This window comes from Lagopus muta, chromosome Z (assembly GCF_023343835.1).
Source record: "Lagopus muta isolate bLagMut1 chromosome Z, bLagMut1 primary, whole genome shotgun sequence".
NCBI lineage: Eukaryota > Metazoa > Chordata > Aves > Galliformes > Phasianidae > Lagopus > Lagopus muta.
In genome coordinates, this window is record NC_064472.1 from 55,830,586 (window position 1) to 55,852,596 (window position 22,011).

Here is a 22,011-nt window from a genome sequence, read left to right on the forward strand (position 1 = left end):
TCTGAGGCACCCCGAGTCAGCAATGCCAAGTCCTCTGTGTCCATGTTTCAGCTTTGATTGGAAAGGTCCAAGAAAGAGGAAGGACCTAAAGGGCATTTGGATTTTCAAGTCTGAATTGCCCAGCATGCCTGGTGGTTTTACTGAACTTACTTTGTTGGAAAAGAATGCATACCTGGCTTTCTTGGACTGTGTGTTCTGGGCTTTCCGTTCTACATTCTCCCAGGGGAGGTCTTAAGCTGCATCAGCAGACCACGTCTGGCATAGCAAGGCCCTGCACCATGAAAGGTTGTTTCAAATTAGTGGTCCAGCGGTGGAAGCATCAGTCATAAGGCAGAAATGGATGTAGTACAAAGAAGACAAGAGACTGGGTCTGATGCTTTATTTTCATGCTGAGCCTCCAGTTCAGTCAGTTCTAGTGAGTGCTGTCTAGGATGCTGTTGTCTAGGAAGAAGGAACAAAGTTTCTTAGAAGGAAATAAGGGAAGGGAAGATACCCCTCAGAGTCTTTTGGTTGGTCTCCTAGGTTCTGCTGATTCGTAAACAGGAATCCAGACAGCACCTTCCAGTTTAATAAGTGGGAGTGCTTCATCATTCAGTAGGATTTGTTTCTAGAAGATAAGTGCAGAGGATTACACAGCAGTAGGTAAAGGAAAAAAAAAAAAAAAAGTATGCTATTATCGTAATAACTTGTAAAGTTGATGTCTTTGAGTAAGTTCCAGTTGCTTAAAAATAACTCCTCAATAACATACTTCTTAAAAGATGCAAACTGCATGACATGTTGCATTTCAAAAGCCATAGGCAAAGTGCTGTATACATAAATGTGATCTTCTCTTAACTGTATGGCTTTAAAAACCATCACTTTATCCCTCATTAACTTCTCCACACGGTGTTATGTTGCAGTAGAGACTCCACTTGGACTGTAGCAGGTAAATTAAAAGCAATGATTTCCCTGCATGCTGCTATTCTAACATATTCTAACAGTGCAGTGGAAGCCAAGATAAACCCTCAGGAAGAAATTATCATCCTGTCTTTCATGTTCACATCTCCTCCAAATTGCCTCTTGTAACCTCTCCTAATTGGATACAAAGTGGGAAAGTTGTATCTCCACTGACTTTCATTATCAAAATGTTCCCATAGATTCCTAATGGTTTCTGCTCTTCTTGACATTTTCCTGTACAGTGATGAGAACAAATCACTGTACTCACTGCAGCAATTAGAGAATAGCTTTTTATAGCCATCTTCTCTCTAGGTGTGTATCTTCCTAAGTATTTAGTGGTAGTTAGCTAGTCAGAGAATTGAAGTTGCACCTGCAGTAGTGTGGAAATGCATGTTAAGGAGCACAGAACATGCATTTTGATTTTTTGAATAGGAAATTATGCCTTGGGGTAATTATCCTTTATGATTTATGTCTTATGCATAACAATATGTTGTTTTGGTGAATATATTTGTATTTCTCTATGTATTTGAATATGTACAGACTTATATATATATGCATATACAATGCAGGAAGGACTCTTATTTCTTTAGATTTTCTTATCCTGACTGCCCACTCTTAGAGCTAGTAATTGCAACTTTATTACGAGTATACAAAGCTCATAGGTGTTAACAATAATTTCCGTTAGTCTCAGCATCCAACTGTCTGAGATTCATTGGCAAAATAAGTCCACGTTTTCCCTTCTGTAGGGATCTGCTTGTTGAAAAGAAGAAACTTCCATTGACTCCCATTTTCAAGCTGCATCAACCCTACTGCTAGCTAAAAGAGCATTAGGCATTTCTAATTTATGGTGGATGTTCATAAAGGCAAAGCCTATGGTGCTAAGTGAAGGGAGACTGAGGAGTGTTCTGGAGTACTGGAGCAGTGTTTGCCCACTCCATCACTGATGTGCTTCCTTGTGTTATTCTGCCCCTCATCAGCTGCTGCTTTCCAAGGCACTTGGATGACATTATAAAGCATAGTGTGCATTGAAGCCTTTCCCAGGAGGCAGTATGGGTACCATCTCACTAGCTCATCTCCATTCACTCTAATAAGCAGTATTCCACTCTAATATCACAGTATTCCAGCAGATGCTGTAATTCCGAGAAACTCCCAGGTGCCTTCATACCATTCAGCATACATTCAGAATTCATACAGCCCAGTTCACGTCATAAAACTGCCACTCGGATGTGCTAAAGTGCAGCCTTCTCACAGTTTAGACACTGCGACATGAAAAAAACACAGGTATAAAATGTTTGTAACAAAGGGCAGAGCTGCGGCAAAGTAGTGTGAGATGCAGATGTAGGCCAGGCACACCACTTGCCCTTGGACTGAACTCTGTTACTGAGCAGCACAGAGATACCCATGCTGAGTCTGCCCTGTCTCCTTCCCCTCCAAGAAGTCCACATGAGGCACAGAGCACTGACATTATTCCACTGCCCCCCTGAGTTGAGCGATCTGGTCCATGCACTGAATACCTTTTGGTGATCTTGTACAGAAAGATGTGACCGTACTTCATACACTCCAGTCCCATGTCGACAGTGGACACAGCTGCTTTTCCAGCCCTGAGCATCTGACTGTGTTGTTTGTTCATTTGTTTCTGTTTTGTTTATTCAGCACAGAAAAGCTCCTAGCTTCAGAGCTATAAATGTTCAGCACTGATGTTGAGTCAGGGAGGATTTGACCATACAGACCTTTGCTGCCTGAAGCTTTTACAAAGATCATATGCTGTTGAGCTTATCTTAAAGTTTGGCATTTGTACACGGGGTGATAATAACCTTTCAGAAGGTAATGAGGTCATAATTTTTCTGACGTTTGGAAAGTGGAAAACTGAACTTTATTACTGATATTTTTCTGGTAATATTCACAGTCACGAAACATGATTCTTAATAACACAGTCAAGTGTCTATCAGGTATTTAGAGATTCTCCCAAGAACTTTCCAAAATGTCAGCATATTTACCAATGAGTATTACTGCAGTGGTTCATTTTTCAAAGGAAGAGAGAATCCTTACTCCAGGAAAGAAGTGTGAGGGCATTTTTTTACTGTCTGTTTTAGAGGCAGATATCTAGCTGGTTATTCTGTCTCTGGCAAAGGCCACAGCTTCCTACAGTGTAGAAACATGCCCAGTGGATTTGCTGCTGGCAACTGTGGCACAAACTGTCAGTAGCAGAAAGATTTTTCAGGTCTTCTCAAGTTGGAAGTGATGTAATCACATGTGAGGCTTTTGTTCATTTGAAATGGTTTTTTTTTTTTGTATATAGTAACAGGGGATGTTCTTTAGCTGTAGCTGGAATTCTGTTGCAATCTTCTAAGTGCTAGCATCCATTGCTCAGGAGCATCAGTTCAACAGTTTAGCTATTGTTCTGAGAAAAGGGTACATTTAAATGTCTGGTACTTTAGCCTGATTAAATGATATCCTCCCTGCTTTTACCATAAAAAATAAAAATTATTAAAAAAATCCAAAACTGGCATTGAAATAATTTTTTAATCCCTTAATATTTAATTATATTTTATTTACAGCAGTACAAATACAGAGTAATTCCACTGACTCCACTGGACAAATAGGGAAACAGGACTGGGGTTTAACCTTGCAGTATATTTTTTATACAACAAATATGACTTTTATTTATCCCGTAGAACAACTCTTTCCTTCAATTTCCCATTGGGAAATCTTAGGCTTAGAACAAGCTGCAGGCTCTGCAGAGTTCCTGAGTGTTTTAATGATGTACACAAAACCCATTAGTTGCCACAGTGGCAACTACTGCTTGACAAACAGTAGGATAACAGTTGTCTCAGGGTCTGCAATAGCTAGAGAAATCCTAAACAGTAATTTTGCAGGAAGTTAGAAGAATAGCCTGGAGCAGCAGCACAGCCCAGTTAGATGTGTGTCTGACTATTTTGAGGCTAAATTAGTTTTCTATTGTAAACAGCTTTGAGTCATTTGCTGTCTGTGGTCATAGGGCAAGCTACCTCTGTAGAGTAGATGCTTGTAACTCCTTTAGATTTTTGTTGCTTTGGAGGGAAAAGGAGATTAAGGTAGGTCCAAAGAAGGAATGCAGTGAATATGGATTCTGCCATTTTTTTGGTGGACTAGTAGTCAGGCAAACATTGCTGCAATCCCTGAAAGCAGTGGATCAGTCTCTGGCTTCATGGGAGGTTACACAATTCTGAAACCCTCTCTACATCTGTTCAGCCAGCACATTTGGACTATGTGAAAGCTGAAATGCCTTCCTGGAAGCAGAAGAGAGAAAGTCAGGCATGGCATAGGGACTGTGTACCTTAACCAGTTGCATGTTTCTGTTAGACACAGAAGATCCTTGCTGTCTTTCCCATGATTTCTGAATCCTGCCTCAAGTATATAAGTGACCTCTCTTGCTGGAAGCAGTGCTGCAAGTAGAATACTTTAGAGGACAGCAGCTAAGCATCAGCACTTTAGTAATTCTTACAGCCAAATGGACACCTGGCAAGCTAATGTGATGTTGTAATTATTGTTTGAGTTATGTGTAGAAAATATGCAGTAAAACTCCAGATAATTGCATGTGAATGGCATTTGCAATTATATGTTCACTGTATAATACGCATGCATCAGGGACCTCATACTCACTGCAGCAAGAGAGCACAGCTATAAGCAGGCTGAGCAAATGGCATTTTTCAATTTAAATGTGCAAATGAATTTTATACACACGGAAACTATTAACAGATCTCCATCAGGAAGGCTGTGTACAGGGAAGGAAATATTGCCTTTGAATTTGATAGGAATCTGGTCCTTAGGAACAGAATCACAGAAGGACTTCAGTTGGAAGAGGCTTTAAAGATCATCAAGGCCCAGCCTCCTTCCATGGGCAGGGTTGTCACTCAGTATCTGCTTCATCTTGAACAATATCTTTTTTTTGTCTGTAAATGTCTTGTGAAATGTAGGACTGTTATTCACAATTACAGCCCAAGAACAGCGCGGATGAAGTAATGGTTGGAGAAAAAGTAGTTAAAAATGAGTGAGACAAAAATACTGATTGCTATCAAATTTTCCAAAGATCTGAACAAGTAGCTGTAATAGAAGCACATCAGCTATTGTTGAAAAACTGAGACCGCTAACAAGAAAAGGACTCTTAGAAAAGCTGTTTAGTGAAAAATGGACATCAGTTAACTTTCTAGAATGAGAAGCAAGCAGGGAATGTGTGGCCATTTTTGTTTAGACTTGCTGCTCTCAAGTAGTTCTGCTGAATCCTCATGCTGCGGCAGTAGTTGGGTACAGGAAAAGTAGCCTAAGCAAAAGAGAGCTTGTGAGCATGATCTAGCATTTCTGCTGATCTTTGTCTCAACCACCTCTTGACATCCATTTATCAAGTGGTACATATCCTTGGTGTGTCCCCTTTTGTAGCTGCAGGAAATCACCCATGTGACAATGTCTATTACTGCATTTGTGAGAAACACTCACCAGTAGAGGTTCAGTAAGTCTTTGAGTCTACTTATTTTTCTCTGAGATCTCTGAGATTTCTTCCTCAGCAGGATGGCTCCTGTCTTGGCCTCCAGTAGCCCTACAGAAAGCAGCTACTCCCACTGATTTTCAGCGTGATCTCTGCAGACAGTGCTGCCTTTCATACACCAATCACTCTGCTCTACATATGACAAAACAGAGTTGCAACTACGAACATGCCAGCCTCAGTCTGGGCTTTTCATAAGACACATAAGCAGGACAGCTTATTGTGTTCTGTCGGACTGATAAAAGAAGACTAAACCTTCTCCATCCATAGAGAGATATGAAGGAGGAAAAAGGGAAAAAATAGAGAACACTTATTCTTTCCAGTTAAAACTGAAATAGCTGTGGTTCTTGAATTGCAGTGTAGCTGATCTGGTCAAGCTGATCATGTGTGGTTGTGTCCTGTCTACCTGGCCCACCAGTCTCAGGCAGCATGCAGCAGTTTGTGCCTCAGAGACTGCTGCTGGAAAGACACAACAGAAAGGTGATGCCTCTGAGAAGTGCTTCCTTCTAACAGCAACCATGAGGGGAAACTAAGCCTTTCTGACTCCTGATTTTCCTCTCGTTAGGCCTAAGGGGAGTCTTGTCTCTCTTGTAATCTTGTTTGGCTACCGGCTCCAGCTCCTTTCCACTCCCATTGCAAGCACCAGCCTGCTGTGCTGAAGGTCAGGTTCTTTATTGCCAGGTCATTTGGCACCCAGTGACATGGGGAGGGGGCTGTCCCACCTTACAGAGCCAGGGCAGTTAGGGACGATGGATGATTAAATCCTAAGCCACCAACTGAAGCACAATCTTCTTTTGGTTTGCCTCCTCTTCTCATTCCTTGTCTGAATCAACAAGAAACCGTTACAGCAGCAAGCAGCATAAGCAAATATTGAGACTGGAATTACATGCCATTTCAGACACTTTGAGTAGTGCTGTACATGATTGATGTGGGAACACAGAGCACCAGACTATGACAGTGCTTTACTGATTGCTGTCTCTAACTGTGGACAAGGCTGAAAGAGAGGAAGATGCACAGTCTTCAAGGAAAGATGTGGAATTGCTTTATTACCCAGCAAATGTCATCCTTGTCCTCTTGTGATTAACAGTTGGCTTATGTGCTAAAGCAGAGGCTTACTAGACCTCACTTAAGAAGTATTTGTTTTTGTTAGTGCAGCAGGGGAATGTGTGCTCCTATTTTCCATGCAGCTGATGCATCTTTTCTTTTGGCCTGAAGGGAGACTAGCTAAAAAGCTGTTTCTCAGTGGCAGATAAGAGTTTCTTTTTTTCTTTTCTTTTTCTAGATGGGAAAAAAAAAAATTTTAAAATCGATAAAATCTCTTAGCGTAATTTGGCCATTTGGCCTGCTCCTGGTAGTCCACAGAGGGCCCTTCTGTAGCTCAAGAGAGGGAGGGGTACATCCTGACTGCTAGGAGTGGCACTATCAGTGGCAACTTAACATCGTAAATGGGGAGAGTTTGGGGACTTCAGGAGGACAGCTGAACTAGATGATCTTGTAGGTCCTTTCCAACCCTGTGATTCTATGATTCTGTGATTCTCTTTGGTGTGTGTGATGTGCTGAGCAGGAAACGTGTGCAGTTTTTTCTGAGTCTTCTCATAGACTTTAAGGTGGACTGTAGTTTGGCCTGATTACAATTTATTTGTCTCAGAGCAAGCATAATTAATATGTGGGTGGAAATACAAGGAAAACACATGCTCAGTAGGGAGCCAGCACAAGGCTTCTGTCACTGATTCTTACCTATGCCATGTCATTTTGCCCACTGTGATTAGAAATTCATCAAATGTGTCCAGAGAATGTGCATGCTTAGCCTGCTTTGGAAAGAGAGGATTGTCTAGCTATGGAAGGAGATTATGCAGCAATTTCCTCCTCTGCAGAGCAAGACAATGAATCTGACTCTTCATTATAGAGGAAGGATGAGTAAGAACGTTTGCATTTCCTGTGCAGCAGGAGCAACATGAGCTGTGTTCCGGGCTCCTCTGGGAATTTCCATGGTTGTGTCAATTTCAGTTGCAATGCATGTTACTGTGAGAAAATGTAGATGTTTAAGTAGGAATGTGGGGAGGGGGAAAAGGATCGATTCATAAAATGAGGTGTTTGATCTCAGCTAGAGAGACAGCTATATGAGACAGGGCAGAGGCTCAGAGTTAGTTACTGGAGTTTTATAACTCGTGTGCTGATCACTGACAGTAGAAATGTGTTAGAGATATGACTGTAGTTTTTAGTAGATATTCTCGCTTTTTCTCACCAGCAGTAAAAATAATTCCCTATGTTTTTGCTAGGTGGGAGGCTGTACAGAAGGCTTACAGTTATGTGTGTTTGCTAAATAAAGGAGAGAGGTCTCACAAATCTGCATTTTTCTCCTGAGTTTCCACATTCCCACTGAGAGTGAATGCAGCTTAGTGCTGTTGACCAGGTATCAAACACTCCCGTCTTGTTTCCCAGAGTGTCTAACAGATACACAGCTCTGCTTATGTTTTTCTAAATCATTTATTTGAGGAAGGTTACACGGGGAAGTTGTATATCTGCAGATGCATAAGTGTATCACTGGGACAGCATTCACAGACACACATTCTTGAATGTTTGGGAAAGAGAGACAAGGCCAGCAAGGGGACATGATCATGGCAGTGACTGAAGTAAGGAATTGCTGAGCAACTCTGAGGATTAGAATGAATGAGAGTTGCAGGCTGGGTTCAGAAATAAGCTTCAGCAGTCTGTCTCTTCAGAAAATGTTTTGCTTCTTTCCGCAAAGATAAACACTGTCTTTGGTCTTTGAGAGTAACTTGGAAATAAGTTGTGCCTAACACAGCCTGCAGTGCTGGCACTGAAAATAAGATCTCAGGAGAGGAGAACAGAGGTAGCTCTATCAAATGAGTTTCAAGTAGACCCAAAAGCTACTATTTAGATGTTGAATGATTCCACCATGGTGAAATGGTCTGAAGAGCAGTTTTGGTTCATCCTGCACCCTGTGGGTAGTAAATGAAGCCCGGGGGGGTGGGCAAGTGCAGATGGGAACTGAGGTGCATAAGGCCACATGAAAAACTGTGTCTTTGTGCCAAGTTAGGCCCATTTTAGTTGCCTAAGCACATTTTTTTTGGAACTTGCTTTTTTTTTGTCTTTTCATAAAGGAAATGCAGTGACTTCACATGCCTTATTAAAAGATAACTTGTTTGGCTCATGGCCACAAAGCTTCTTATAGCTCAATAAATCAAGTCACTGTCACTTTAAACACTCCAACTGAATTTCTAATGAGAATCTGAAAGAGTTAAGTCTGCCACTGTGATGTTACTATAGCATTAAAATAACAGTAGATTTGGGGATCATAAATGTGAACCCCTCTTGCAGCATAAATTTGGAGCATATGAAAAGTACTTGTTAAATTATGCACATTCCGTAAATATCTGTCTCTTTTCCTTGAAAAATACACAAGTTGAGCTGTGGACTAGTGAAGTATAATAAAACACATGGAGGAAAGCTCAGTGGTGCCTTTTCAATTTGTAGGCATTTCAAGTAAGTTTTTCTTATTTTCTTAAATATTGAACAGTCTTTGATTTAGCACAATTTTCCTTATGCACAATAAGGTTTTGTCTATCTGGGGCTGGAAGGGAATAGTTGTAGTTTTTTGCTTTTTTTTTTTTGCTTTTTTTTTTTTTCTATAGCAATTGAAATCCCTTCTTTCTTAATAGGATTAGCCCAAGTAATTACCAGAGGATTTCTATATGTCATCTGAGTACGGTTTCCTGTAGCAGTACTAAAAATCCTGTCTGCAGTAGTGAAATAGTCAATGGCACTGGGTAGCTAACGAGGCTGTAGCTCCATGCTGCCACTTGAAAGAGAAAAGGTCATCCTCAAAGGCAGGGTTGCACTGTTTTTTACCCAAATCCCAATCATGACCAACTGATAGGACGAAGAAACCACAGATTCTTGTCAGCAAGAAACTACAGCTGACAGTCAGCAGGGTGAAGCCACGGGCCACAGCCTGAATGGCAGACATTGTGACAACACGCTTCTCCTGCAGCTCTTCTTGTCCTTGACCTGTTCAGTTTGTACAGGTGATCAGTGAAGCTTTAGTATTGCAAGTTCCAGACTTTGTGCAGGCCCCCGGATTCTCACTCCAGTCCATGGTCCTCCCTTCTGGCCTATTTAGAAGGAAATATATTTGCATTTTTTTGGTTTATCACTGAAATCTATGCACACGCGTTTCAATAACAAATGGGAAAATCTGATTCTTCAGTTTTCGGACATCTCCTTGCTGTCTTTACAGTTTTCAAATTTTATGCACTATGTCAAGGAATTAGAAACTTGTACAGAACAAAAGCATTTGAGTAGGAAAAGGAACCCTAAAAATTATTTGTTCTGAGAATACACAAAAGCATCCTGCTGGGGAGGCAGGTTTGAATTAATTTCTGTGACTTTAATCCATGTATCTAATCCATGGCTTCAGTTACTTGTTCAAGTCACACCATATTTTTCTGCTGTTTCCTAGCCTTGACAGTGGGGGCTCTGGCTATGTATCTATATTTGTACAGTATGTTGTCCAGGATAACTGGAAAATGAAATCTGAACGGCATTTCTTCAGTGTATGTGTGCAGATTTCAGCCTGATAGATAGATGTCTGCAATGATAGTTCACTTTTCAGTATGTCAGGAAATGAGCACTTCTGGGCTGACTTGTCTGGCATTCCTTGAAATCACAGGATGAATGTAGGGATGATATTCCTTGAAATCACAGGACATGTGTGGGGATTTTTCAGCTCACTATGAACACTGTGTTGTTTCTGTGAGGAAAGGTTTTGGTAAAGACTTTCATTTGGAGGGCTTTGTCTTGCACTACTGTCTGTACCTGTTTCCTCTCTGCTTTGTGTAGCTGCATTTGAGCATAATCATATTCATAGTTCAAAGAAAATACACAACATTACAGTCACAAATTAATTGTTCCTGGAATAATTCCTACAGGTTAACTGTAGTTGCCTGCCCCAGTGATAGATTTAGACTCATCATCCCTCACTGACTGTTATTTTCCACAAACCTGGTGTTATTCAGCTACTTCACTTGGCTCTCCTGGAAACTCTCTAATTACCTGATGCACCTGTGGGCTGACTATTGCCAGTAGCTGCAACTAACCTCTACAAAGGTAGGCAGTAAAGCTGAACTTTCTAGCAGCTGCAGCCACGTTAATAATGCGCTATATTTCCTGCAACTACATACATGCACAGGCATTATTTTTTATTTGCAAGAGGAAGGAGAAGGAGATGGAGGATAGAAGGTGTTGAAAACAGCCAACTGGACCTCAGCTGCATAGGTTTTGAATTATCCTGTATCTAACCGTAGTAGTCACTTTTGGGATGATATTGGCACTTTCTAAGCTGGCTAGCATAGGAGGGGAAGTGTACTGTCTGCTTGCATCCAGCCTGTGTAGTGTTAGTAGCACACACTCAAAAGAAGGCCAGAAGTTTACCATCTTTTGTTTTTTGACTGCCCTTGGTTAAATCTCAGTCATACTATCTGAAAATTATTTCTTATGCAGCTGAGTAGTACTGCTTTCCTGATGAACCCATGAACTGATGCCTAAGTAAGGGAAAGAACATAATACAGAAGATTTCACTTTTTTTTCAAGTGTTATTAACAAATCCTCAAGAGAATCATTTCAAACTGATCAGTGAAGCAGAAGCACCGTTTTCACTTTTCGGAGTGAAAGGAGTTCAAAATTCAATACACCCTGTGTTTTTCTCCCTTAGCTGGCCTGCACACTCCTGGAATAAATAGAAACAACATGATGCCCATGAGCATGTGTTTCAGCCCCAGTCCACCCTGGGGAGCCCTGGCCTGGAGGTGGGCTTTGCCCTGTGGAGTTTGTGTCTTCAGCATCTGATCTGTTTTGGTCATATCCTTGTTTTCTCCTCTAGCATGAGCAAAGTTGTGAAACTATGTCAAAAACCAAGTAGGAAGGACAGTAGGTGAAGTTAGGAACACATAGAGGATTTGTTGGCCCTTAGCACCTTTTAATTTAATTAGAGTTAAGCAGGGGTTAAGCAGTGGGCAGGGAATTTTTGAGTAATAGGAAGGCTGCAGCCCTCAAGTGAAAGCAAGCACTTGATATTCACTGCTGCTTTGGCTGAGCAGGCTGAAATGTTGCCCACGCTGGCAAGAAATTTGGCCCCATCTTTGCAGCAGTCAATGTCTGAGGGAGTGCTAGAGTTTTACAGTGTCTGGCTTCAAACTACAACCCTGATCAGAGCAGGATTTAAGGGCAGAGTTCATCTTGGCTGCTTGAGCACAAGTTGAGGTCATCAGGTGCCTCGCTGCCTGTGGGCTGGGGAAGGCAGGCAGATGATCCCCACACCGACCTCTGCCTGAGCATTTGGGCTCCTGTTGATGTCAGAAGTTCCAGACCAGGTGGCACCATGGGCCTACACCTAAGCATTCACCTCACTTTTTAGACTGCAAACTGGCCTGGGAGTTGCTTGTTTTTCTGTAGCAGCTGCCCTATGTTCCCTCAGTAAGAAAAGCAGCCTTGGGCCTTGTCACACAGGTGGTGGAGAGCTGCATTCGCTTCAGCACAGCTGTGCAGAATGGTTCCAGCAGCAGGCAGGAGTGAGAAAACAGGTATGCAGGCTGAAGAGTGCACCAGTCTTCAGCAAACCACCATCCTAATACAGCAAAGCTCCAAAACAATGTTTTCTTCTCCTTGCATCCTCCAGACATTGGTTTCTCTTCCCCAGCATGACAGCCACCTCTCTCACCACATGCACATGTGTGTCAATGATCACAGCTCTGTTTAGTTGGCATTTTTATGTTCAGTGATTTGGGTGAGCGTGGCTGCCTATCTAGTACACAGGGTGACCTCAGGCCAGCCAGCAGGGCCCACTCTTTCAAATATTCTTTCAGAGTAAGCTTCTTTCTTCCTCAGGCATCTTCAAGAAAAAGGAGAAAGACAGTCTGCCCACCACTCAGTGTAGTCTCATTTCCACTCCACAAACTTTGTGGTGAGACACAGGGGAACAAGAGGCACCCCTGCTAAGTATGGCCTGCAGCTTGATTGCAGGAGGTGCTGCAGGATGACAGTGCATCCCTCAAATAAAATGACGATTACAGCTCATTCTGATGCATATCTATGTATGAGTGGATAAACACTTCCACGCGTGTGTTTGTTGTCAGTAGTGGGGAATGGACATAGCTGAGTTTTGTAGCAAAGGCTCTGTTTAATTGCCCTCTGCACTGCTTTGAGCTTTAATGACCAACGTTTTGCTCCATCGCTGCTTCCTGTGCTCCGTTTCTTGGTTGTTCTGCCTTGCAGGAGGTGTTTCTAAAGCTGCTGTAGTGCTCTTACACCACTCAGCAGCAGCAGCCCCTGCTGCCCTGAGCTTGCATGTGGATAACAAGCCAGTTACAATGAATCCATTTTTCCCTGATGTAAGTGAGGGCCTGCTCCTTGTCTGAAGCAGTGCATTCTGCTCTGTAGGGTCAGTGAAATTATTATATATATTATAGAATTCGGGAGCTTTTTCTCTCTTGCCCTTAACAAGACCCAACATGGTGCAGAAATGTTGAAGTCCTATGTGTGAGGAGAGTAACTACCTTGCTTCCCTTCGTATTTTTCTTTTTTAAAGGTGAGAGGCTTGCTTTCATGCCAGACCATACACAGCAAAAAGTGTGTCTGGTTGCAGAAGTGAGGAAGACGTGACAAGGAATCATCTTGAAATTCAGGCTGGGGTTTACATTCAAAACAGCTGCGTAATAGAAACATATTTGATTAGCCTACCAAGAACTCATGACTAGACGTAAAATCTCCTTTGTCATACTTATTTGAATTCTTCTTAATTATTTGCTGGAAATTGACAATGTTTTCCAGCCAATGCCAAAGGAGTGATTCATGCCTTCTATGGCTTTCTGAATGCACTATGAAAGAATATTAAATATTAAATGCCCTTGATGATGCTGGGATTCTGAGGCATTATGAGAACTGTCATTTTTATTATTGTTGAAATTTTTCAGTTATAAATGTGAAATTGATTTTATATTTTGAAAAGCAAACACCTCAATTCTACCTCCTTATCTTGGACGTAATCAGACTTTGTATCTACAACCAGAGCTGAACCAAGCAGTGTAGCTCAATGAGGATCTTTAGTTAGGATAAGGCAGATTAAATTCATTATCTGAAGCGATTTGCAGAAGGCTGCTAAGCAAGCCAGTGCTTGAGCTGAAAGCATAACATCTTTTGCAAGCAAAATTCTGAAAGTTTCAGATTGTGAATGTGTGACGATATTCTGAGACGTACCTTACAAACCTAAACCACTAATAAATGGATGGTATATTATTAACACCACTTTAATGATATAAAAATCTTTCAGTGCACTATGCTGGCTGCATGTCCCTTGGCTTTTTTTTTTGTTTTTTTTTTTTGTTGTTGTTGTTGTTTGTTTTTCTAGCATTAAAATTATTAAGGATAAGCTTGCAAGGTAATAAAAAAACACATGTGTAGTTGATTGAAATTTTGAAAACAGCACTTTACAGTGAAATCACGTCTGATGCCTTGAAGTTCTAAACAGCAGCAGCTGGGAATATATGCAAGTACAAAAATAATTCTGTCACTGTGTAAAACTGGAAGGTATAACAAGTAGAATTAAGATATCCTGTTAGGATGTTCTAAGAACTTCTGTCTAAGGTAAGCCTTAACTTGGAAGGATACTTCACCATGCAGAGTCTTTGGTGAGAAGACTCAGTCAAGCTTCTGTGCTTTGGAGCCTGGTTCTCCTGCTGGTCTTCCAGACTGCAGTATTTATGGGGCCAGGCTCATAGGCAGTTGGTAAGCTTCCCTATTTATAATCATTTTGAAATCTTAAAGTAATAGCTTTTAAGTAAAAAATCAGGTTTTTGTAATCCAGCTGAGAGCCCAACTAAATGAACATTATTGCTGGATTAGCACAAGTGAGAGGTAGCATTAAGAAAGAGAAGAGCTGGTGTCATCATTGGTAAGCTGTATTTATCATGAAACACGGCACAATAGTCCAAAATACCTTTTCGGTTCCTGAATTAGGCTCTAGTTCAAAAAGGCACTTAGACATATGATCTAACCCATCTCTAATCAGGAAGGCATTTTACCACTTGTTTAACTCCATGCCCATTTGAATACTTCATTAACCAGGGATCAGTGGGAGCAGAATAATTTCTTAATTCAAGAGTTTCAGAATGTTTTTTTCAAATTTTCTGTGTCCAGGGAGTCCCTCAGCATCAGAGGGACTGTGGATGTGAAAAAAAACACTCATGGCCATGGCAGAGGAACATAGTCCCTAGGCTTGCCATCCAGAAGTCCTAGATAGCCATGTCTGTACAAAGCAGCAGTATTGCCACTGGCCAGCCAGCACCCTCAAGGAATTTGCTCCATCTCTGAATATATTTGCTCGAATGCAGGCCCACAAGTGCATTTGGCCATTGAGGTGGGCGGGAGTTAATGAGTGCACCTCAGCTGTGTAGTCATCGTGCTGTCCCAGCTCACTGCCTCACTGCAAAACAAAGAGGTGCCAGTCATGGGGTGAAGGTGGTGCTGAATCTGAAGGAAACAATAAAATACAGAGGTCTTCTTTCTGCTGTATCTGCTCATTGGCAGAAGAGCCCAGCTGATGGCATTACAGGTCTTTCAATTTCTTAAATGCTCCTTTATCACACAGCAGAGTCAGTTGTCATTAATCTCACCAATGGCTGTGCTTATCCTAGATTTTGTGACTGAGTAGAAGTCGGGCAAGTGAGTCAGTGTCATTGATGAAAAACCCTGACATTCATGGTTTGATGTTGAGTTTCTGTGTCTCACGTAGTGCCACAAGCTCTGCTTCTGATTAGGATGAAAGAAAGTCAGTGTCTCACATTTCTCTTGAAGATGAAAAGATTCAAAAAACCTTTTGGTTCCCCTGAAATAACAGCCCATTTTATGGCAGTTTTCAGTTTCAATTAGTGGCTGCAGCTATTTAAAATATAAACATACTCTGAAAAGTCCGTTCTGTTCTGTAGTTCTGTTGTTTTTTCAAATCACTGTTCTTGTTAGCTATGGCTATTGTACTTAGAGAAAAGGGTTCCTGGTGTAAATGTGCATAGGTGAAGCCAATACAGAAAGTTCTGGCACAAAGGAAATATAAGCTTGCTCAAATATAAACTTTTCAAAAGCACCGAAGTTTGTATTCCATGCTCCAGACACTTCCAAGAAACATTTCTGACACACCTATGTGGGCACTGGAATAATTCCACTATAGTTGTTTTGGCCTGAGGGTAAAAAGATGGTTTGGATATGGTGCTTCCTCCTGTTCCTGGCTCCTCTATTGACCAGAAGTCAACAGGAGGTCCTCTATGGGCAGGTGGTCTTTCCATGTATGGCCCTCTTACACCCAATTTATTAAGAGTACTAATTATTCTGCTGACATTGATCTATGTACCCTCATGTCTAAGCCTGAATATGTGTTTGGGGTTTTATGTTTGTAGCACTCATGTTTTCCTGCATTTTCTTAATGGCTTGGCATCACTTCTCCTCAGTCACACATGGCTGCAAATGACCAGATTACCAAAAAAAAAAAAAAAAAAAAAAAGTGGAAGAAAGTGGTGGGAATGGGGAAAGACATACAAGCAGCAGCAATATCACTTGTATTCCATTCACTTTCCATCAGGTAAAAAATTAGATGTATGTGTGTGCAAATGACAGCCTGTCCCATTTTTGCATTTGCAGTTCCAGTAGAGAGGCAAAATGAAGTTTTCTCTTTATGTCATTTGATCTGAGAGATGGGGGTTTTAGTGAAGGCTTTTGGAAGGACTCAAAGGGAGAGAGTGCTGGCATCAGTCCAAGGGAGATGGATTAAAGAGAGGAGATTGGTGGAGCGCTGAAAGGAGAAATAAATTAATTTTTTGCACCGTGATAGCCAGCTCTTCCCACACTATGGCTGCTGGCACTGATGCTGCTTATTGAGCCTGCCCACTTGCTTTGGGTCACCCTTCCATCTTTAAATAGTGCACTTATTTAATTTGAAGAAAGTGCTTGCAATCAATAAAAAGAGATCCTTTTATCTTCCTCATCAATCTCTTATTAATGAACATGCACTTTTTTTTTCTTTTTAGCTTCTTGGTTACGGTGCTTTTAATTTCTCAATGTATGGGGGAAAAAAGGGAATGTGATCGAACATATGATGGAACAATTAATGCCATATATTGCTGCTTGTGTCTTCTGAAGAATTGATGTGGTCTTAAAAAAACAACAATGGCCTGGGGGGTGACCACTTGCCCAGTGGTCCTATGAGCATCCTTTCTTAAGCTGCGACCCAGTAGACCTGAAAATTGCACATGACCGCCTGTGGAGGCGGTTACATTCCTTATGTCCCATTAGCTGCAAGAGCAGATGATTCTTAGAGAATTATGTGGATTGCAGACATTTTATTTAAAGCAGTTAGATATTCAGAATACAGTGATTTCCATGAAAATGCCAGGCCTAATTTTTCCAAAAACTTCAGCAAATTTAGGTGTGATTATGATAGGAGCAAGGGGCCAGCTGAGTGAAATGGCACTAGTTGCTCTAATTTGCTGTATACTGTCAGTTATGGTTATTCATCTGCTCGTGTTTCATTCACATCTTTATGGCTGGCCATAGAGAGTGTTCATCCACAGCAAGGTAATACAAATTCAGCCTCCTTTTAGGGCTTGTAAAACTGAAGAAGCAGATACATTTTGTTCATCCCCATCTCAGGCTGAAAGTTAATGCCTTGTGTTTCTTTCTCAGTCTTGTGGGAATGGAACTTAGCAAAATAACGCCTGATTCTTTACCAAAATTCTCCACAAAATAAAATTACAGTTTCATAAGCCTGTGTGTTTCAATCTGCCACTTACACCTGGCAAGAGTCCAAATCAGTCACACATTAGCTTCATTAGTCTAGAATCATACCACTTTTTCCTGTAAGCCGAGGCGATCCGAGCTGTATAATAATCAGAAATAAATCTCTGCATTAGAACCTGACCTAGCTGCAAACATGCAAGTAACCTCCTTCCTTTTTGTTCTGCACTGGTCACTGGAGGGCTACTGCAGTAAAATTTTGTTACCTTCAGGTCCACGCTGCCTCTTGTTTTCTCCCAGGTTTCCCTTTCTACTAACCAGCTGCTGCTCTTTTCCAAACCATTCATCTCCCCTGCATGGGCCATAACCCATGGATAAGCTGGGCATGCCAGTGCCTGTACAGAAATTCTAAAGGCCCCAACCTGCAGCTGCCAGGAGGGAATGCCTACGTTTCTATGGGGCAGCGGAGACCCCAGCCAGCAGCACATCCCAGTTAGGCTGACCCGGCCCTGCCTTCAGCCACCTGTGGAGCAGTGCCAGAGAGGCACCGGGTGGTGGGTGATGCAGTATAGCATCCCTCCCTGCCCCTCCTGCGGCAAGGGAACAGCGGAGCACAGCGGGAACGCCACGGCTGGGGCGTAATATGCTTCCGCGGGCTCCCCGCCGGGAAGGAGGAGGAGGAGGAGAAGGAGGAGCTGGCGGCGCGGTGCTGGGGCAGGTCCGGAGGTGCCGCGGGGAATGATCGTGCGGCAGCTAAGGGCTCTGCAGCCGGGCATGGAGCCAGGGCCTCGCGGAGATGCTGCGGCCGCCGAGGCGGGGAGCAAGGAGAAGCGCGGGGAGGAGCGGCAGAAGCCGCCCCGGCTGCCCTCGTTAGGCACAGTATCCCCGGCAGGGCGAGGAGGGAGAGATGCAGCCGCATGAAGGGAGCTCTGGAATGTCCCCACCGCGCTCCCGGGGCTGCGCGCACAGCCGGGCCGACCGAGGTCAGCAGCGGTGATGGGCTGACATCCCTCCATCCACCTGCACAGCGTTATCTGTGGAGGCTGTGACTTCCAAGGAAAGTGCAGATCTCCATGCGTGTTTCCATTCACCTCAGCAGCAGAAAGATGTGAGCAAATTATTACAGGAGAGTATAAGAGGAGGGTTAGTTAGCCCAGAAGGCCAGCACAGGGAATGTGTACCTGACAGTGGTGTAAAGGTAGCACAAAGACCAGCTCAAAGAGGCAGCATCAGGGAAAAGCTTCTCACTGGAAGTAAGTAGATTAGAAAATAAGGCATGAATGAAGATGTCAGGACACTTTAAAAAACTTGCATCAAGCAATCAGCTGCTGGTTCTCAGCTTTGAAAAGCAACTCTTCATCTTCACACCTGAGTAGTAACCTGTGTGTGTGGAAGTACATCTCCCTCCCAGATTAATCACTCAATCCAAGAAAGGATTCAGTCTTTCCATAGGCATCTTGCTTGTGTTTGTACCCACAGGCCATCACTGTAGACACAACAAGGCTGCTCTGATGTTCCCTCTTCTATGGCTGTGATGTTGTTACTGCTGTTTGAAATACGTTTTGAGATACTTGAAAGAGACTGTGCTCATGCAAAATGTTTTCAGCTAAGTAGCACGTGTGCCTGATAATAAGAGGAGATGTGTAACTGTGCAGTGCAAGCTGTTCATTCTGTCTCAGGCTACTGATCACATCATTAACCTGAGGACCAGACACTTCAGCAGTAATGTAGACTTGATTGTATGATGATTTATCTTTTTACATTCTTCCAGGGACTGTTATCACTGGCTATGCTTTAAGGTAAATTCTTGAATGTAGCATCATGATTACTTCAGTTGGCTACTGCAGTCTCACAGGAAGCTGTGTGATCAGGCATCCATCAATTAGTCCTTGACAGGAGAGTCTGTGAAAACAGTATGGGAATCGTTGAGACTTTGACAAACCCTTTTTAATGTGAATGTTATTAATGTTCCATTGGAAGTCTTTGTGAATGGGAGGATTATGAGGCAGAGAAAAGAGATGAGTAGAGACGGGCATCTTTTTAGTCACTACCGAAAATATATCATTACAAATGAAATTCCATTTTGGATACCATACTGACAAAAAGTAAAATAAAATAAAAAATTAGTTCAGGGCAGTTTGAAGCACTTGATTCTTTGTTTCATTATGTATCCTGCAATCATTTACACTAGGGTAGCAGGGGTATTCCTATTGCTAAGCCTTTGGTGCAGACATTTTTGCTGAGGAAATTGAGCTGAAAAATCTCTCTCCCTTTAGACATACTGTCTCACAGGTGCACTTCTCTGTTGGAGACAGGAGGGGTAGGGAATAAGGGCAGTTCCAGGCTTTGTTACCTGCCTTACTCTGTGCTCTTGGGGATGGGAGTTAGTGCTAGACTCAGGTGGAGGTGAGGAGTGACAGCCACATTTAGGAACAAAGTGGAAGTCTTGTTAATAACACAGTTCTTTGGGTTTTCACTTTTTTATTTTACTCTAAGGCAGAGTGAGGACATAATTTAGCAGCAGCCGCCTTTCAAGAATTATGTTGGGGAGCTGGCTGTATTGCAAAGGTTTTGCCTTTTTCTGGTTTTGGATGGTTTTGGAAGGGAGGTTAAAAACGGAATATATATATATATTTTTAAATGTAAAACGATGCCTATAAATGAAATGGAAATTTGTCAGAAGTGGGAATTTTTTTTACTTTTCTTTTTTATTTTTTGCTGCTTGACCTAATGTGCGTTATTCTTAGTGGATCGAACTTACTCAGAGGCGTGGAAAGAAACGCTCTAGGTGTTAGGCGGGGAGAAGCTGTTGCGGGAAAGCGGGCTTCCCCGGGGAGGAATCGGGTGTTGCCAGCCTCGGCGAGCCTCGGCGAGCCCCGCGCAGCCCGGCGCGCTCCCACCGACACCCGTCCTCCCCCGCCGGTGTCTGCCCTCCTCCGACCGGCTGGAAAGAGAGATCGGGCGGCAGCGCACAACTCCTGCCCGCTGCCTCCCTTTGATTTGATGGCCTTTATTCTTCCTAATTGGATAAAATAGGAAGTCACTGACAGTCCTGCGTTGCTGGGTGCACTGATTTCCCTCAGACCAGCCCTGCAGAGGGCGGGGGGTGGGGACGGGAGGAAGGAGTGAGCCTGTACATCAGAGAAACAGGCTGCGAGGGGGCTGGGGGAGCGGGGCGGGGGGGAAGGAGGAAAGTGAATGAGCTCTCAAGAAGGACAAAGAGGGAGGGGAGAGAAAGGGAGTTACCATCGCCTTGGCATCGCTCTTCCTTTCAAACCTCTGTGTAATGACATTGTTTGCAGTGATGCTCAGACAGCGAGCACCTGCTGCTCTGTAATGATTCAGCCTCTTTCAGCCGCCGCTGTAACGCGACAGGATGCTGCTGCTACTGTCACTTCTGCCGCTGCCGCTGTTGTTACAGATTTTGCTTTTGCTCCTTCTACCGCATGACAATTGTTTTCCTCGCCTAAGCAGATACCAGCCTCAGATGCTCAAGGTGAGAGTCTTGCCTTTCGCTCTGGGCTATTGGTTCACTTAATCCGGTCAATTTGTTCGCTGCTCGTGGTTGTCTTCCTCCCCACCCTCCTTCCCCCTGTTTTGTTTTGTTTTGCTTGCTTTCGGGGGGACGCTTCTTCCCTCACTCAGAAGAGCTGGAATTGCTTGAGAGGCGTATAAGGAATTATAAAAGTGCCCAGGAAACAAGAGCGCAGTGACTGCAGAGCTGCCTTTGGCTTCAGCAAGGCAGCGTGAGCAGTAGAGGGCTTGGGCAGGGGGTGGGAGGGTCTCCTTTTTCCCTTGCGTTCCTCTTCTCCTGGTTCAGATGATGTTGCTGAGCTCGGACCTTTCTTTGACTCCTGCCCTGTGATTTTTGCTGAGCGCTGTGACTGTTACTCCGTCTCTTTTTGTCTGTATTTCACAGTAATGGACTGTGATAGAGTTAAGGCCTTTTGGAGGTGAGCTGTGTCAGAGCTCAACCATGTCTGAAGTAGCCACCGAGACTTTCCCCAGCCCTTCGGCTCAGTTGAGCCCTGATGCATCCCTTGATGGGCTCCCGGCTGAGGAGAACATGCCGGGGCCTCACAGAGAGGACAGCAGGGTCTCAGGGGTGGCAGGCCTGGCCGCGACCTGCTGTGTGTGCCTGGAGGCAGAGCGACTGAAGGGCTGCCTCAACTCCGAGAAGATCTGCATTGCCCCTATCCTGGCTTGCCTGCTCAGCCTCTGCCTCTGCATTGCTGGCCTCAAGTGGGTCTTTGTGGACAAGATTTTTGAGTATGACTCTCCTACACACCTTGACCCTGGGAGGATAGGACAAGACCCAAGGAGCACTGTGGATCCTACAGCTCTGTCTGCCTGGGTGCCTTCAGAGGTGTATGCCTCACCCTTCCCCATACCTAGCCTTGAAAGCAAGGCTGAAGTGACAGTGCAAACTGACAGTTCGCTCGTGCCCTCCAGACCCTTCCTTCAGCCTTCTCTCTACAACCGCATCCTAGATGTTGGGTTGTGGTCCTCTGCTGCACCATCACTGTCACCAACTTCCCCGGAGCCTACCAAGGCATCTCAGGCACAAGCAACAGAAACCAGTCTCCAAACTGCTCCAAAACTTTGTAAGTAGAAGCTATGTGTTTCTTTTTGTTTTCCTTTCCACCAAAAAAAAAAAAAAAAGAAAAAGCCCCTAACTGCAGCTGTTCTCCCAGGGGGTCATATGACTGACATGTGCTGACTGCTGAGATTGGTACCACATTTCTGAACTCTAGCGA

The 22,011-nt window shown here is 43.4% G+C and overlaps 1 protein-coding gene across 9 annotated transcripts in view; it reads left to right on the forward strand.

The window, feature by feature from the left end:
• Nucleotides 1-22,011, forward strand: part of NRG1 (neuregulin 1) — a 452,833-nt gene that overhangs the window by 338,496 nt on the left and 92,326 nt on the right. Inside the window, exons 1-2 of one of the 9 annotated variants that reach the window (XM_048931058.1) lie at nucleotides 20,485-20,750; nucleotides 21,174-21,858. The exons of 6 other annotated variants lie outside the window; for them this stretch is intronic. In XM_048931058.1, coding sequence (XP_048787015.1) covers nucleotides 21,231-21,858 — 628 coding nt within the window. In that variant the 5' untranslated portion in view covers nucleotides 20,485-20,750; nucleotides 21,174-21,230. Of the gene's footprint in view, nucleotides 1-20,484; nucleotides 20,751-21,128; nucleotides 21,859-22,011 lie in introns of those variants that run through there. 2 more of the 9 variants (XM_048931056.1, XM_048931057.1) reach the window with 2 other exon arrangements.